The 18,302-nt window shown below is 35.2% G+C and overlaps 2 protein-coding genes across 2 annotated transcripts; one reads left to right on the forward strand and one right to left on the reverse strand.

Moving 5' to 3' along the window:
* Window positions 1-4,927: 4,927 nt before the first annotated feature.
* Window positions 4,928-8,534, forward strand: LOC110651433 (receptor-like protein kinase HSL1). Its single transcript, XM_021806779.2, has 2 exons — window positions 4,928-7,671; window positions 7,743-8,534. Exons 1-2 carry the CDS (start codon window positions 5,076-5,078, stop codon window positions 8,153-8,155), a joined length of 3,009 nt encoding a protein of 1,002 aa, XP_021662471.2. The 5' UTR covers window positions 4,928-5,075; the 3' UTR covers window positions 8,156-8,534.
* Window positions 8,535-8,625: 91 nt separating this feature from the next.
* LOC110651434 (hexokinase-1) lies at window positions 8,626-14,034 on the reverse strand. Its single transcript, XM_021806780.2, has 9 exons — window positions 13,697-14,034; window positions 12,080-12,230; window positions 11,809-11,991; window positions 10,857-10,931; window positions 10,540-10,695; window positions 10,290-10,388; window positions 10,074-10,204; window positions 9,618-9,699; window positions 8,626-9,336 (listed from the first exon to the last, which is right to left on the reverse strand). Exons 1-9 carry the CDS (start codon window positions 13,966-13,968, stop codon window positions 8,989-8,991), a joined length of 1,497 nt encoding a protein of 498 aa, XP_021662472.2. The 5' UTR covers window positions 13,969-14,034; the 3' UTR covers window positions 8,626-8,988.
* Window positions 14,035-18,302: the final 4,268 nt, after the last annotated feature.

Consider the following 18,302-nt stretch of genomic DNA (forward strand, 5'->3'; position numbering starts at 1 on the left):
TTATTTATAATTTTATCTTTGAGCATACTTATTATTATATTTACAATCATAAATAAATTCTTCCTAATAATATGTGGTCTTTTTAAAATGCAATTATACTTATTATTATATTTTACTATAATAACAAACTTTTTTTTTTAATAATATATGGTCGTTTATTTCTCAGTCCATATATTTCTTCCTTTTTACATTCATACATTTCTCCATTTCATTCTCTCTATTTTTCATCTTTTATTAGAAATTGGTATAAGTTATACACATAAAAAAGTTAATTGATTTTTATAGATTTTCAAGTAATTAAAGGAAATAATTTTAAAAAATTATTTTCTAATAAAGAAACACTAAATATATATTTAAAAACTAATTTATTTTTCATATTTTATATGTGTTATTATTTTTTATAATAATATGATTAATTTATTATCATTGTAAATAAATATTTTCTACATAATAATTTAATTTTAATTATCAACAATGTTATAATATAACTTTTGTTATAGAAAAGTTATTAATTTTTCACTTGGAAAACATTAACTTTGTTATAAAAGAAAATAGTGAAAAAATAACTAAAAACTATTTTTGAAATTTTAACTAAAAAATTAAAAAATTAAATTTTCAATTTTCAATTTAGAAAATTAACACAAGTGACTACAAAACTTTATTTATTAGTTTTCTTATAAAATATATTCAAAAATCTATTTTGATTTTCCACAAATGAAAGGACTTTTAACATAAACTGACTTTATACACACGAATAATAATTCATACAATGAAATTAGGAAAATTTAGTTACCAATCCACATTTGTGTGTGTCAAAGGTGGAAAATCCATACTAAGAATGCTGGATTAGTTAGGTGTATAAGCAAATGCTTGATTATGAAAAATCTCTTACATGGGGTTACTTGGTCAATGGTAGGTTTCAAGTCAAATTTTAGTAGTACTAAAAGGAATCACTGAACAACCAGGTGGGGAGAGCTATTGGCGTATCTCATTTCCACCCAGCTTTTGCAAATAGTTGTGGTGGGAAAGATTTGAAGTGGTTGATCATTACTTTGTGAGTTCCTAAACAACCAAGTACCGATGAGGTTTGGTCGAGTCAAGTCAACTCAATGGGTCTTGGTCTCTATTGACTAACAGCTTATTCCCCAAGATGTGAATGGAAATGTCTTCCCACCCCATTTGTACACGGCCATGGTCTGATTCAAATTTAAAATTAGACTAATCTAATTTCAATTGAATTCGAATTAAAATTGAATCATTTATTTTCTCTTTTCTTTTGAATCAAATAATAATAGAGTTAAATGATTCAAACAAGCATTTAAGTCTTAATTTTAAACTAATTGCAATTAATTATATGAATATTTTTTATTATTCAATCTTATGGGAAATTAATTCTGCATTAATATTTAAAAGTTGTAAATCTTTTGATAACTCTCTCTATGTCATTTTAGATCTCTTTTTTCTCTTTCTCAATTATCCTACCACTAACTTATTACAGTTTTGTATTGGGACATTTCGATATTCTATATTGAATATGGCCAAACATTTTAATTGACTTTCTTTTATTTTATCTCTAATATGTGCCATATGTACTCTCTTTAGCATATGTAATCATGTCTAATTTTATCAATTATTATAATATTAAGTAAATATTTTAACATTCACATGTATGTCATACTCATCTTGCAGATATGTTATATTTTAGATGTTTAACGTTCAATTCTATACAATATAGCTGACCTGATCATAATTTTATAGAACTTACCTTTCACTTTATCAGGAATTTTACGGTCATATAATTCACTCATTCGCACTCTTCTATTTCATTCATCATGTTTTCATCATATAAATTACATCCCATCATGTTTTTAAAGTAATGTTTAAATACCCTGCTCTTTCCCTTTGTCACGACCTAATCCCACAGACCGAACTGGCACTAAGACTTGGGTCAGCAACCGGACAGAGAAAGCAATGTTGAAAAATATAATTTTAGAAATAAAACACGCATTTCACAGCTGCTTACAAAAGAGTTATTGTTGTATTAAGGACCTAATAACATTAATACACTGTTCATTTAAGTAAAATTCTATAAAATTATAATAAAATTATTCTGTTTATTTGTGTAGTAAATACATATATCTGATAATGTTGTATTATAAAATGTAGGAAAAGAGAAAAGAATCTTAATTATCAAAATTTCAATGATCAAAATAAATAGGTTTGCTTTTAAGTTTATAACTTTTAATGATTTTTATAGGTAAATGATTTTTTTTTTAAAATAATGCAAAATGTTGTAATGAAAATAATGAAAATTTGCATATGTCGAGAAGTATAAAATATTCAATTTTAGAAAAATAAATGAAAAATTTCCAAAAAAAAATAGCATGAGAAGAAAAAAATAAGATTACAAATTAAAAAATTATTTTTTGCATACAAGAGAGGAAAAATATCCAAAAGAATTAGAAAATTATTTTGACATTTGATTTTGGATTTTGTTATTTATCATTATTGTTATTATTACAATATTAATACAATATATATAATTTTATCTTTGAGCATACTTCTTATTAATATATTTACTATCATAAATAAATTCTTTCTAATAATATGTGGTATTTTTAAAATGCAATTATACTTATTATTATATTTTGCTATAAGAACAAACTTTTTTGTTAATAACATATGGTTATTTATTTCTCTGTCCATGTATTTCTTCCCATTTACACCCATACCCTTCTCCCCCTCATTCTCTTTATTTTTCATTTTTTATTAGAAATTAGTATAAGTTATACGTGTCAAAAAAATTAATTGATTCTCATAAATTTTCAAGTAATCAAGGCAATAATTTAGGAAATTTTTTTTTTTAATAAAACAACATGAAAATGATAAATTTTCAAGTAATCAAGGCAATAATTTAGGAAATTTTTTTTTTAATAAAACAACATGAAGAAGATAAATTTTCAAGTAATCAAGGCAATAATTTAGGAATTTTTTTTTTTAATAAAACAACATGAAAATGACAAATTTTCCAGTAATCAAGGCAATAATTTAGAAAATTTTTTTTTTAATAAAACAACATGAAAATGATGTATAGAGAATTGAATGAAAATATTTGAACAATTTAAAGAAAAATATAAATCCATATGTAGTCTCCATATGGTCAAATTTTAATATTTTTTACGCAGATATTAATTAATGAGTTTCACTAAAATAAAAGAACTAAATAATAATATTTTTAAAAAATAAATAGACTAATTAATTAATTTTATTAAAATATAGAGACTAAATAGTAATTTAATAAATATTATAGGCTAAATAATTTAACGAAAGTAAAATATAAAAATTAAATATTATATTTTTTAAAATATAAAAATTAAAATAATTTGTTTTATTAAAATATATAAATTAAATAACAATTCTTCCTTTTATTTTTTTCCAAAATGGAATTTTGTGGCCATGAGAACATGAGAAACAGGAGGATTCTTAGGAATCATAGAGTTCCCATTATCCTATGTCATCATTTGATACGAAATAACAACTTAATAATTAAACACCATATCAATAGTTGCCGTTATTTTTTTTTTAAATGTTGATTAATTATTATCATTTAAAATTATTATTAATTAGTTATTATTTTCTAAAACCCATATGTATATAATTTATTAGAAATATTTATATTTTTTAAAAATTATATTATACCATTGTGATTCCATTTCGGATTGTTAGTGTGTAATTATGATTGGATTGGAGGGTTACTTCCACATATGGAATTTGGTCAAAAGTCAAAGTTCAAAATCGGTGTGCTTTGATTTTTCTTTATTCCTTCGCTAACTGGAATTCACACCACGCCCCATAGACAGTTGGATTGGCGTGAGGATGTGGACTTCTATCACAGTCCCTTTCCGTGTAGTATTCGTTAAAATTCTCGTTGCGAAAAATACTTTAATAAATATATTAGAGAGTATTAAAATTAATTTAAAATTACATTTATAAATTTTAATTATAAATATAAAGTAATAAAACAGCCTTTTTTTAATAATATTTTAAAAAATATTTTTTAGTCTTTTTATCATAATATTATATATAAATATTGAGTTCACTTAATAATATCTTTGTGAATAAATCATACTAAATGATAATGCTAATTAATAGCACCATTTACCTCCAAAAATGTTAATTAATGAAGAGAGAGAGGGTATCGGATGCTCACCCGCTACCCTCAATCTTATAATTTCTTGTTTGATTATTGATAAAAAAAAAAAAAGTGAAAATTCAATTGATTGACTATTTAGCCATAGTGGTTGTGGTTGTTGGACAAAATATTTGAAAAAAAAGAACAAAATTTACTTACAAATTTTAAAAATAAATTTAATTGATAAGTGAGTTTGCTCTCATTTTATTAATTAATGTTTAAGAAATAATTGAAGATAAAATTTAAATTCAATTAATCATGTGAATTGTCCTAAAAATATTTTCGACAGCGAAAATTAAAATTTTATCCTTTAATTTTTTTAATTTTCTAATATTGTGTATCAAAAATTAGAAAAATTATAAAATAAAATTATTATATAAAATTAATATTTATATAATAATTTTATTAATATTATTATAATTAATTAATTAATTATTATAATAAAATTATTATATGTAAATTGATTTTGTCAGATAAAAATTTTAAATTTTGAGTGCATAAGGGGGCACGGCAAGTGACAAAATCTGTGAATCATGATTGATTTATTTTTGTTGCCAGTTAGCTAAAATTTCTTTAACTCATAAAGGGTTTGAATTTTCTCCGATAAAGGCCGCAGAATTTTTGATGAGTGGGGCAATCGAGTAACGTGAAAAGAGCGGAAAGGCTGGGTTGACCCATGACCGTTGACTTCATAAGTTCTAGATGCCTTCCGAGATTAAAAAGACTAAAGAGCCCCTGTTTTGAAGCGGGAAGCTGCCGTTTGTTTCCGTGTTTCAGTGTACTTGCCGTCTCTGAAACAAAACATTAGCTCTTCCTTCCCTGAACCTCGTCTGCAATTGTAAACTTCAAATTAAAACACAAATTCTTAATCTCAATCTCCTTAATGCCGAAAATAACCCTCGTTTCTTTCTTAATTCACTTTTTCACCCTTTTCCTTTTCCTCCTCAGTCATTCCAAGTCCCAGAGCTATGATCAGCAGGAACAAGCAATCCTTCTAAGGCTAAGGCAATACTGGCAAAATCAACCTCCTCTTAATCAATGGAACCCATCAATCTCTTCCTCTCATTGTACTTGGCCAGGAGTCAGCTGCACCAACAGCTACGTCTCTGGACTTGATTTTTCCAACATGAATATCGCCGGACAGATCCCACCCTTCATTTGTGACCTCAACAACCTGACCGTTCTTGATTTTTTTAACAACAGCTTCAGTGGAATGTTCCCTGTGGTTCTCTTTAATTGTTCAAAGCTCCAGTACTTGAACCTCTCTCAAAACTTCTTTGTTGGCTTCATTCCTGATGATATTGACCGCTTCTCCCGGCTCTCATCCCTTAACCTTTCCGGCAACAACTTCACTGGTAACTTCCCAGCGGCCATTGGGCGTTTGCAGCAGCTAAAAGAACTTCATTTTGATCAGAATCTGTTCAACGGTACGTTCCCTCCTGAAATTGGCAACTTGTCCAACCTTGAAAGGCTGTCTATGGCCTACAACGGTTTTTTACCTTCAAGACTGCCTTCCAATTTCATCCAGCTAAAGAAACTCAAGTGGTTCTGGATTTCTGAAGCAAATCTGATTGGTGAGATTCCAGAGACTATCGGAGAAATGGTGGCACTGGAGCACTTGGATTTAGCAGGAAATAGACTAACAGGGAGTATTCCCAAGAGTTTGTTGATGATGAAGAACTTGAGTGTGCTGTATCTTTTCAAGAACGAGCTATCGGGGGAGATCCCTCGTGCTGTTGAAGCTTTGAACTTAGTTGAACTCGATCTTTCAGATAATAATTTGACGGGGACAATACCTGATGATTTTGGAAAGCTTCAGAAATTATCACTTTTGAAGCTGTTCTACAATCAATTATCTGGTGAAATCCCAAAGAGTATTGGTCGTCTTCCAGCATTGATAAATTTTAGCTTATTTAGCAACAATTTATCAGGTGTTCTCCCTCCAGAACTGGGCCGATATTCAAAGCTTAAACTTGTTGATATTGCATCCAACAAGCTTACTGGGAGGCTGCCTGCATTTTTATGCAATGGAGGAAATTTAGTAGGAGTTGCAGCCTTCGATAACAATCTCAATGGGGAGTTGCCAGAATCGCTTGGGAATTGCAGTAGTTTGTTTATGGTAAGTGTTTCACGTAATGCATTTAGTGGAAATATTCCTGTTGGTCTATGGACAGCTTTCAATTTGACATATCTGATGTTAAGCGATAATTTGTTCATGGGTGAGCTTCCTAATGAAGTATCAGGGAATCTTTCTAGGCTAGAGATCAGTAACAACAAGTTTTCTGGTAAAATTCCTACTGGAGCTTCTTGGAGGAATCTTGTGGTTTTTAATGCCAGTAACAACCTGTTTTCTGGCACAATCCCTCAAGAATTAACCGCTCTTTCTCGTCTTACTACTCTTTTGCTTGATAGGAACCAACTCAGTGGATCCCTTCCTTCTGATATAGTCTCATGGAAGTCATTAACTACTCTAAATATGAGCCGAAATCAACTTTCTGGACAAATCCCAGAGGAATTCGGTTCTCTACCTAATCTTCTCGAACTTGACTTTTCTGAGAACCAATTTTCAGGCCAAATTCCACCTCAGTTTAACTCCCTGAAGTTTACTTTTCTCAATCTCTCTTCCAATCATCTCACAGGGGAAATCCCAATCAGTTTAGAAAACGCTGCTTATAATACCAGCTTCTTGAATAATCCTGGTCTCTGTACCAAAAGTTCATTGCCAAGCCTTAATGTCTGCAATTTCAATACTCAAAAATCAAGCGAAAAATCAACCAAACCCATAGCTCTGATATCAAGTGTGTTGGCAACAGCCTTTGTCTTGGCTTCGCTACTCTCATTCTTGGTGATTAGACTTTACCAAAAGAAAAGGCATGTATTAGATTCAAAATGGAAGCTTACCTCGTTTCAGAAGTTGGATTTCACTCTATCAGATATATTGTCAGGGTTAACAGAACCCAATCTGATTGGGAGTGGAGGATCAGGAAAAGTATACCGTGTGGCTACGCATCCATCAGGCCTTGTTGTTGCTGTGAAAAGAATTTGCAATGACAAGAAGTTAGACGAAAAGCTTGAGAAACAGTTCCATGCAGAAGTTCAGATACTAGGTACAATAAGGCATTTGAACATAGTGAAGCTGCTTTGCTGTATTTGCAATGACGATTCGAAACTTCTTGTCTATGAGTATATGGAGAAGCGAAGCCTAGATCAATGGCTGAATGTGAAGAAGAGACCAACAAGTGTGGACTTAGACTGGCCTATAAGGTTCCGGATTGCAGTGGGAGCCGCCGAGGGCCTGTCCTACCTTCACCATGACTGCTCACCACCCATTATTCATCGAGATGTGAAATCAAGCAATATCCTTCTAGATGCTACTTTCAATGCAAAAATTGCTGATTTTGGTTTGGCAAGGCTATTGGTTAAGAAAGGAGAAGCTATGGTTTCTGTTGTGGCTGGATCTTTCGGCTATATAGCTCCAGGTCAGTGATATAATTATGGATTTGTTTCCTTCCCCTTCTTACCATTGCTAAAGATTCAACTTGATTTGCAGAGTATGCTCAGACAGCAAGAGTGAACGAGAAAATTGATGTCTATAGCTTTGGGGTTGTCCTTTTAGAACTAACAACTGGGAAGGAGGCTACCTTTGGGGACGAGAATACAAGCCTAGCAGACTGGGCATGGCGTCAAATGAATGAAGGAAGACCTATAGTCGATGCTTTGGATAAGGAGATCATGGAATCTTCTTACTTGGATGAAATGAGCATTGTTTTCCAGCTTGGGGTAAAGTGTACCAGCAAACTGCCTTCTGCTAGACCTTCCATGAGAGAGGTCTTACAGGTCCTACTTCATTACAGTCATCCCCTTGTTTATGGAGTGAAGGATATGGGAAGAGATGGCGATGCCATTCCCTTCCTATTGAATTCAAAGCATGGATATGCATCAGACTCTGATGAAAATGTCTAATCTCTTGACTATTGGTGCACTTGCAGCCAACCTGTAGTTTTTAGCATAAATAAGGTCACTTTCAACTAAGCAATAGAATGGCATAGGAAAGCAAATAGTCATAATGCTGTGTGGTTTTATCACGATCTCCATGAAAATTGTACCTGCTAGTTTATGTAGAATGCGTAAAACACAATGTCCATGGAGGGATAGAGATTGAATTGAAGGCACTCCCTGGCATCCCAAGTATAGTTCTCACCCTTCAACACACCAAGCTCCAGGATGTTAAGAAAACAGAGTTCTTCTTGTGATGCACAGAAGTCTCTCGTTTGCAAATGTTGTCCCTGTATAAACTACTATGAAAGTAAATTTACGAGTTTTTCGCACTCCATTTGTTAAAGGCAATACACTCAAACAGGATTTGCAAAGGGTGGAATGGGCTGCAGTTAGTAGAATAGAGTGCAAAAATCTCAACCTATCTTTGCTGCTAGTGACTGCAAAATCTACTTTTTATTTCCATTTGAAACCATAGAAACATATTTTGCCGAATGTAGCGACTCAAATAATAGTTTACATCCCCCACTTTATTTGCTACCTCATAAAGGGGGAAAAAGGAGGTAAGGGATCAAAATGGCAGGTCTCAACATGGATGCTTGGGTCCATTGCTAGCCACTTTGTTAGAGTATTTGATCCATCACTGGGTTATAAACTCTATAAGACCACACATTAAGATCTACTGGCATACCCCATGAACTAGGAGATATCGCTAGCTCTAGACTATCTGGAGTAAGTGATGGCAAGGAGTAAAATACAAAATTTGAAAAATGTCATTATTTTCATCTACCTATACTTTTTTAAGCTTCTGCGACCTCCATGTATTGGGAGTGGGAAGCTGCCAGGAGAGCTGCTCCAATGCCCGAGCCATCATTTGAGTGCTCAATGACAATGCTTTCAGAAACTTCCTCTCCCAGCAACTCCTTGAGAGTGCTCTCCATGGAGGTACGAAATTTAGTATAGTGCTCAAACAGCCCACCATCCAATGCTATTACTGACTTCTGCTTTTCCCCATCCCTCAATGTGTCTCTCCCCAATTTTTTGAGGATGCCTAAGATTCCAGCAGCAGATAGCCGGGCACCACGAGTGGCAACAATGTCACAGAGCTCGACAATAGCTTTCCTCATTTTCAGGGAGGTATTTGGTACCTGAGCCAGAAATGAAACACTATATTACAAATTCTACAAAAAGCCATGAAATTATCTTTGTTGTCCTTTAGCTGCTAAGTTCACACGTGGATGGGAAACACTGCTATTGTTGTATTAGCTTCTGCATGAAGCCAAAAGGCTTGAACCCTTGAATTATCTAAGAGACATATATAATTAGGAAACACAGATGCAGAAAGCTTAGATAGCAAAATGCATTTGCAAGGTAAAAGAAAATTTAAGATCATGTGGAAGGTTCTAAAGAGCATCAAGAGGATGAATACTTCTAGGATATCCTTTAATTTGCTTCCAACAACTCTCAGATCTGAAGATGTATCGTGATGCATTGCAGACATGTGTGGAGTCCTGCATATTTTATAACAGAAAGAGAAAAGTGACAGCAAGAAAGCTATTAGCACAAAATTAACAGAGCAGCACACTGTATGTCCATTATAAGCAAATTAGACCATACATCTGACAAAATTAACCTATTTTCACTCATATGAAACTCAATAAATATTGTATGAACGGACACTGAAGAAGAAAGAGATGGAGAGAAAAGGATGTGTTGGTGAATCCCAATCTTAAGAGTAGGGTCTGCAGTCAGCATCATTTTCACATAAAGTCAATATGCATTAGCGAAACAACCCAAACATAAGCAAACACAAAGAAGCCAAAGCCTAAAAAGACAAGGAGGACTGAATAACAAATAGCTCACAGCATAATAGTATATAGCATACCTTAAGATAAATGGAATCTCCAGTTTTGGTGGAACATCAACACCAAAGAAGGCAGCTTCCTGAGCCATTTTCAATAGAACTCTGCGTACAATCTCTCCTAAATACATACCAGAAATTATCTTCTCAAAAATCTGCAGAAAAAATCACAAAGACATTAAGAGTGATTACATCAATATGTAGCAAAAAGATGAAAGCAAAAGATGAAGTTAGGGTTACCTGTTCCCCAGGGTTCAGAGACTCAACATCCAGGGCTTGGTCATATTCTGTCAATGGAAGGTGTGACGACCGAAAGTTGCCCCACTCCATGTTGATAACCTATGTAATAAAGACTGCTTTAGTATGATTTTAAATGTCAAGTCATAACAAGAAATCCTGCCACAGAAATATGATACAGTTAACTGTAAACAGATAACATGTTAGGGTATATAAGAACAACGGTAAACAACAATTATCTAAAAGTAACGACCATTTCCCCAGATCTAGGAAGAAGACCATGCCACTTGGGAATTGCTTGTGCTCGCTCTACATATGCTGCATTAGTTCCAGTACCCAAGATTACAGCAGCAATAACATCCTGTTTGTAGTATCTACCTCCAGCTAGTGTTCCAATTGTATCATTGACCTACAACATCTCAACAAGTTAGGGAAGTCACTTGGTTGCCCACATTGGTGATTGCTGTATGCAAACACTTTATTTTGGCACCAATATGGAAATTACATTTCTTGGCAGATCATAAGAATAGCCAAACAGGGCTTCTGAATGCAAAACCAAGTTTAACTTACCAAAGCTGCAACACGCATGTCAAGGCCAACTCTTTCCATGGCTTTTGTCAACTCTCCCACCACATCTTGCCCAAACTGTACAAGGACCAGCCATGAGATACAATCACAAACAGTTAAAAAGAAGTTAACAGACTTAGAAGTCACATTATTGAATGAAGCATTGAGATATGTCCCATGTCAGGAACACCTGTAAACTATGGCCCAAAATTTCCGAACCTCACAAAAAAAGAATTACTAAGTTACTGTCTGCTTGTTACAGTTAAATGTTTAAGTATTTGTAACAGAATAATATAACCAAAACCTAGCAAGATCTGGCATGCAAGACTAAACAAGTATTGCTTTGAGCTTTCCCTTTACTCAATACATGAATTGCACAGTTGTCTAAATGATCAACAATCCATACATAGTAGTTAACAAGGATCCATACATCAATTAATGTCATAAGTCTACAAATTAGCTAGCTACGCCTGCAAATTTAAGCATGAAAGCTGCACTGAGGGACATATCTGCAAATTTATGCACGCAAATTCATTTTAAGAGAAAATGAACACTTCCAAGCCCAAGGCCAGTAGGTCTTCTGATGAAAATACAGAAACAGGAAGGAACTGTTCCAGACAAATAAGCCAAAATGACAGAACCATTGGCCATGAAGTTTTGGTGTTGAGTTTTGCATGTGGTACCCCAGTTATATACATTGCATGTTTCTGAACTGCTGAAATTGTACAGATCAAAGGAAATCTAATAGCATTTTACTTTAATGCAATGAAATGGAATTATAACGATTGCAGTGGCAAGGAGAAAATGATGAGTAAAATTTTATATTAAAAAAAAAATATTCAAAGCTAAAAATAAAAGAAATGCACCAACATCAAAAAAAAAATTCATAACTAGCTGCAAGCACTGATCATAAGTATAAATGATTGCGAAACGGAAGAAGGTAATTATGATTAACCGTGTCCTCTATGGAGAAGCCTTTTGTCCATTTTATAAGAGTTCCTGATGCTATTGATGTTTGCTGAACTGGAAATGAAAAGGTAAAGCCCAGCTCCCTTTGTTGACCAGGTGAAGGATGCAATCCTTCACCTTCTGTAGCAACAAATTTAGCAAGTGCTTCAGCAATATAATCGAACAATGCCTGAAATCACCATCATTTACAGGGATTCAGATTATGAACTAATCTAATTAGAGTCAAATTTGTTAGGCTAGCTTGAAATCACACTCACATCTGAAGATCCAGTCATCAAGTAAGGAGGAATTGAAACTTCCTCAAATTCTTGTTTGACAACACGATCTTCTTTCCCACCCAATAGCACCCGTAGGACACGAAAATTTGTGCCCCCAAGGTCTAACGCATAAAACAAACCCTTCTCATCGCTGAAGAAATAAGCAGAAGTAACTAGCACTTTTAGCCAGCTTTCTTTTTGTAAATGTAAAAGATCTAAACAAACAGAATTACTAAATATCAAATACAAATACTTCACAGAAACCCCCTGCCTCTTTTTGTCTTAAGAAATTCTCATCTTTTCTTTTCTGTAGTCTTTATTTTTTAAAATTCTTGATAAACTTTATCAATAAATTTTGATTTAAAAGAGCTACTAACCAAACTAGGTCCACAAACCAATCAATTAATATACTGTTAGTAAGGTACATATTAAGATAGAAAGCAGAGGAACTTAACACAAAATAGGAAGTTTGTCTTCATCAATAATGCATTGCTGCCAACTGTCATAGAGTAGCCATATTCTGCAAGAACACGCAAGCCAAGAACACTCTCTCTATCCTCACCACACGAGATGAATTCACTTTGCTTTTTTATGAAAAGAGTAAAATGACCTTCCACTTCCAAAACTTCAGACTTTGTTAAACCATATCATCATGATTATTTACAAATGGAACATATCAGAAATTATAGCTTATAAGTTTTCCATTGTCAAAGTTTTATGACAAGTAGAGGGAAAATGGACACCACAGAAAAGTAGCAAAGCTTTAGATGGTTCCAAATAATACTAAAGTGCAATCCAATGAAAGAAAAAAAAAATCTAAGAAAAAGGGAAGAAATCAAAATCAATATCAATTGATAAGCAAGAATAAAACCAATTATTGAGAGACAAAACAAACATGCTTATAAAATTTGAATGAAGAAAGACGAAGTTAGGCAACTTAAAAAGCAAATGCCAGAAACAACTTAAAAATTTACATATCACAAGTGAAATACGTCAAACTCAGAAAGTAAAATTCGAGATAAGGGAATATGCCTCTTTTGCTGGGAAAGTTCATCTGAACTCTGTAAGCAAGCCCATTCCATTGGGCCACAAAGAGGCAACCATAAGATTCTTGCATATTTAAATCCCCAGTTGCTAAACTAATAAAGCATTAGAAATTCTTGTATACTTTGAGTTAAAATGGACAACAAGACTCAATTTTTGCAGCCCAGAGAAGAAAAACTCTTATGAAATTGAAAAATGATAAGGAAGATGAATTTTTTTATAAAAAATAAAATTACAGACAACTAAACACTGAGAAACATACAAACGCGAAACGCCTAAGAAATGAAAAAAAAAAAAAAAAATTTCCCCCTTGGCAGTAATAAGGAAACACAAGAAAAGTGTAAATTGAAGAATAACAACAACCACAATTTATAATGAACAAGAAACAAAGCTCAACAGTTGATTATTTAAGCACATCAATCAAAATCATCCAAACTAAATGGAATTAATTATTAGTTGAGGAAAATAATAAATTGTATCCTTAGAACACCTAAAACAAAATCTAATTCCAAATCCAAACAGATAGTAAATGAAAGAAAAAGATTTTCTGTAGTTGAGAAAAATGATAATTACCCTGTGGGAAGATTGTCGACATAGCTGATGAGCATCTTAAGCTTGCTCCCACCTTCCGATGCAAGGCCGGCATGCATCTCAACGGTCATGGCATCGGCCACCTGGTGTAGCTTTCCTATGGGGGTCCCACACTTGTCCTCGAACTCCCTGAGTATGGCCATGGCCTTGGCCCATCTCCCCGAGCTGCGCATCCTGTGCCTTACCACCAGCGCCGTCGCAGCACACACAGCAGCCGCGCAGACCACTGCCGCACCCACCGCCACCTTACCCATGAGCACTAGCGGCAAAAATAGCTCACACTTGCCTCTGTATGATTGAAATTTCTGATCGCTGATGTTGAGATCAATATCGTGCCAAATGTTATATAGGTGAATTACACTGAGGCCCTTATAGTTTAATATTTTTTGCTATTTACTCCCTAAATTTTGATAATTATATTAAAAGATCTCTAATTTTTTATTCTGTCAATTGAGTAATTTTTTTTCCTCCCCATCCCTCAAATCCTGTCATTCCAATCTCACAATGTCTCTATTTCCAGTTGATTTCTTCTTTAAACTATGCCACATGTCATATGTAGGCTCCTTTACTTTTTAAAAAATAATTTATAGATAAAAAATATTTTTTATTAAATATTTTTTTATTATTTAATTATAATATTAAATTAATAATATATATTTATATTGTATACATATAAATATTTTTATATTTTAATAAAATTATTAAAATTTTAAAAATAAAAAAATGACTTAATTTTTTTTTAATTATAAAATTATTTTTGTCACGACCCAACCTATGGGCCGGACCGGCACTAGGACCTGGGCCAGCATAAAACCCCCGAGGCCCGTAGTAAGCCTAACTGTTCATTTACCCAATTCTAAGGCCCATTTGGGCCCAATTTCAAGAAAACAAACGGACAGAGTCCGGCCATAAAATGGACTTTCCAACGGGGAGTTTTCGACTCACCCGACCTGTAAACACAATATATAGTCAATTGGGGAGCTCAGCTCACCCTCCACATACTCATCAACATAAAAATAAATGGGAGCTCAGCTCCCTCATCCAATCCATCAAACATGCATAGCATATTTAGTTTACAGGTCTCAAAATATTAATTTAGTTTACAGACCCAAATCAAATAAACATTTCTAACACATGCGGAAATTCTAAGATTTAACAAGTTTATACAAACAGTAATAATTGACCTGCGAGGGAGAAAGCAGGTTAACCTCAAAAAATATCCTCCTGTGGCCAGTAAAAATTTTTGAACAGGAGTGAGCGTTCGACTCAGAGAGTAAAATATCAATTTTAACCATAATCTCTATAACTATCTAGTACTAATGCAACCTGTTGAGTGAAATGCAACAGCAACAACATTTTCACATCATAACATCAAAAAGGTAATTTGGAGCACTCACGCACCCTGTAACATCAATCATAATATATGGGAGCTGATCCCCTATACAGCTCTCTTAAATCCAACCTGGTGCCAGCGAAGAACTCAGCTCGGACTTCCACTTAATAACCAAATCGGGGGTCCCAGCGAAGAACTCAAGCCGTGACTACCCCCCGAAGGATCGGGTCCCAACGAAGAACTCAAGCCGTGACTACCCGTCCTATCCATAGTCCACACCACATCACACGCACGCCAACGCACGCACACTGCTCCAAATTACCACAACAATACTCATGGCACGTTAACAGTTATGAATGCAACATAAATCGTGCCTAGAGTTTAACTACATAAATATATGCATATAAGTGATGCATGGGCATGCTGAACATATAATAATATCGAAATTATAATTAAAATTAATATTTTACTCACAGACTTGACGACAATCACTGTGGCGGCTGGGCGGAGGAAGAAGGCATCGCTCACGACAATTACATTACAATTATTTAATACAATTGACTCAATACAAATCAAGAAAAGACCAAATCGTCCTAAGTCGTGCGAAAATCCAGTGAGTCTCCTATACCTAGGACCTACCCAACCTGCAAAAAGGCTCAAAACACACTTCTATACTCACAATCCATATGTCCACAACTCAATCACATCACACAGCCCCTTCTGGGCCATCAAATCAATCATCCATCACAATATGTAAAATTTCAATTTAGTCCTTATTATTGATCATTTTTGCAAAAACTGTCCAAATAAGCTCTAAAAATTCTAAAACTTTGCCCCGCGGTCATTAGCAATATTATTAAGCTATTGCAAAAAAAATCATAATTTTCTAAGCTACCACGAATATTTTATGGATTTTTAATCCTATTTAAGCACTAGAAAATTACGAAAAAGCAAGGTTCGGGTTTACCTTTGCCGATTCCGACTTCGGGAACGCGCTCAGGACGTCTGACAATGGGGGGCTAGCCAAAATCTCGGTCCAATTCGGAGACTTTTCCGGTATCGGTGCATGCGGCGGAATTTCGAACTTGGTCAACTGTCGAATTTCCGCGAATCGAGGATACCTACACGAAGCCCATAACACGGGGGTTAGTACATAAATTTTTTCAGAATTTTCTAAGCTCATTAAATGCTCGGAAAAACACTGCGAAGTTCCGTGGGACCCACCGAAAAACGGTGTCGAAAAAATTTGAAATTTATGTCGCCGCGAAGCTCTTGACGAGTGGAGCGTGCTGGTACCCTCGGTTTTCTCGTGGGATTCACGATTTTCGAGCAATCTAGCCCAAAAGTCGAAATGGGCTAAAATCTTCCCGAGCAAAAATCGGACAAACCGCTCGATGGATTTCGGCGTTCTTGGTGTCTATGGAAAGCTCTCGCCGAGTAGATGATTTTAGACACAAGACCCGGTCCAATTGGTGGCCGGATCGGCCGGATTTTGACCGGAGAAGCCGAAATGCCGCGCGCGCGAGGGAGGGGATTCGCGCGCGGTTTCCGGCCATTGGTCAAGGCGGCTAGGTGGCGCGCCAGCCGATCGGGTGGCTGGGAGGTGGTGGCCGGCGGGGAGGGAGGAGAGAGAAAAGAGAGAGGAAAGGGAGAAGGAGCAGCGGGGAAGAAAAAGGAAGGGGCGGTCAGGTCGGTCCGATCCGGTCCGGTTCGATTCGGCCGGTTCGATTCGAAATACAAAATTTTGAATTTTTACTCTGCCTCGGGACCGAAAACGAGGTCCAAAAATTCAGAAAAAATTCCAGAAAACTCAGAAAAATACGTAGACTCCAAATATATTTTTAGTTTTGCCACGTGGTCTTTAAATTAATTTTTAAAATTCATCAAAGTTTATATTTTCGAAAAATCGAACCCGATTTTTAAAATCCGAAAAATCTCAAAAAAAATCCTAAAATTTAAATAAAATTAAAATACCAAAAATGCTCATAAATTTAAAATTTTTGGGGTGTTACATTGTTCCCCCTTACAGAAAATTCGTCCTCGAATTTTACACAAGGCAGAATAAAGCACATGATTATACATTGAACAGATAAGGGTACTTGCTACGCATGTCCCGTTTTGACTCCCAGGTGCACTCTTCCACTAACTGACTCCTCCACAAAACCTTAACCATAGGGATCTGTTTTGATCTCAGCTGTCTCACTTGGTAGTCCACTATGGCTACAGGTTGCTCCTCAAATGTCAAGTTCTCTTTTAGCTCTATTACATCCGGCTGCAGTACATGAGAAGGATCGGGAATGTATTTCCTGAGCATGGAGATGTGAAACACGGGATGAACGTGAGAGAGGTTGGGTGGTAGCTCTAACCGGTAGGCAACTGCTCCAACTCTATCAGTAACCTCAAAAGGTCCAATATACCGAGGTGCCAACTTGCCCTTCTTTCCAAATCTCATGACTCCCTTCATTGGAGAAACCTTCAGGAATACATAGTCGCCCACAGCAAACTCCACATCCCTCCGTCTGGGGTCTGCATAACTCTTACGCCTCTTGAAAAGTTTTGATCGTTCCACGATTAAAGGAACTACCTCAAGTGTCTTGCACTAGGTCTACATCATGCACCTTCGCTTCCCCATTTCTGTCCAACACGGAGAGACCTACACTTTCTTCCATATAATGCCTCATAGGGTGCCATCCCTATCTTTGGAGTGATAAGCGTTGTTGTAGGCAAACTCCACCAAAGCTAGTTGCTCATCCCATTGACCTCCAAAATCCAAGACACTCATGCGAAGCATGTCTTCGATGTTTGGATTGTCCTTCAATTTGTCAGTGCATGCGTGGGTGGAAAGCCGTCTTGAAGTTCAGCGTGTGCCAAGTGCCTCTGCAACTTTCTCCAAAACCGAGAAGTGAATCGGGGCCTTCGCCGGATATTATGGGCCAGGAATTCCATGCAATCTGACTATTTCTCGAATGTAGAGCCGGGCATACTGTGCCACAGAATATGTAGTCTTCACAGGCAAGAAGTGAGCTGATTTGGTCAAGCGGTCTACAATTACCCATATCGAATCATATCCTCGCGTGGTACGAGGCAACCCAGTCACAAAATCCATAGTGATCATTTCCCACTTCCATTCTGGGATAGGGAGCTCTTGCAGCTTCCCTGACGGTCTCTGGTGTTCAAACTTCACCTTCTGACAAGTCAAGCACTTGGACACAAAGTCTGCGATGTCTCTCTTCATGCCATTCCACCAATAGCTAT

The sequence above is a fragment of the Hevea brasiliensis genome, chromosome 4 (assembly GCF_030052815.1).
Source record: "Hevea brasiliensis isolate MT/VB/25A 57/8 chromosome 4, ASM3005281v1, whole genome shotgun sequence".
Taxonomy (NCBI): Eukaryota; Viridiplantae; Streptophyta; class Magnoliopsida; order Malpighiales; family Euphorbiaceae; genus Hevea; species Hevea brasiliensis.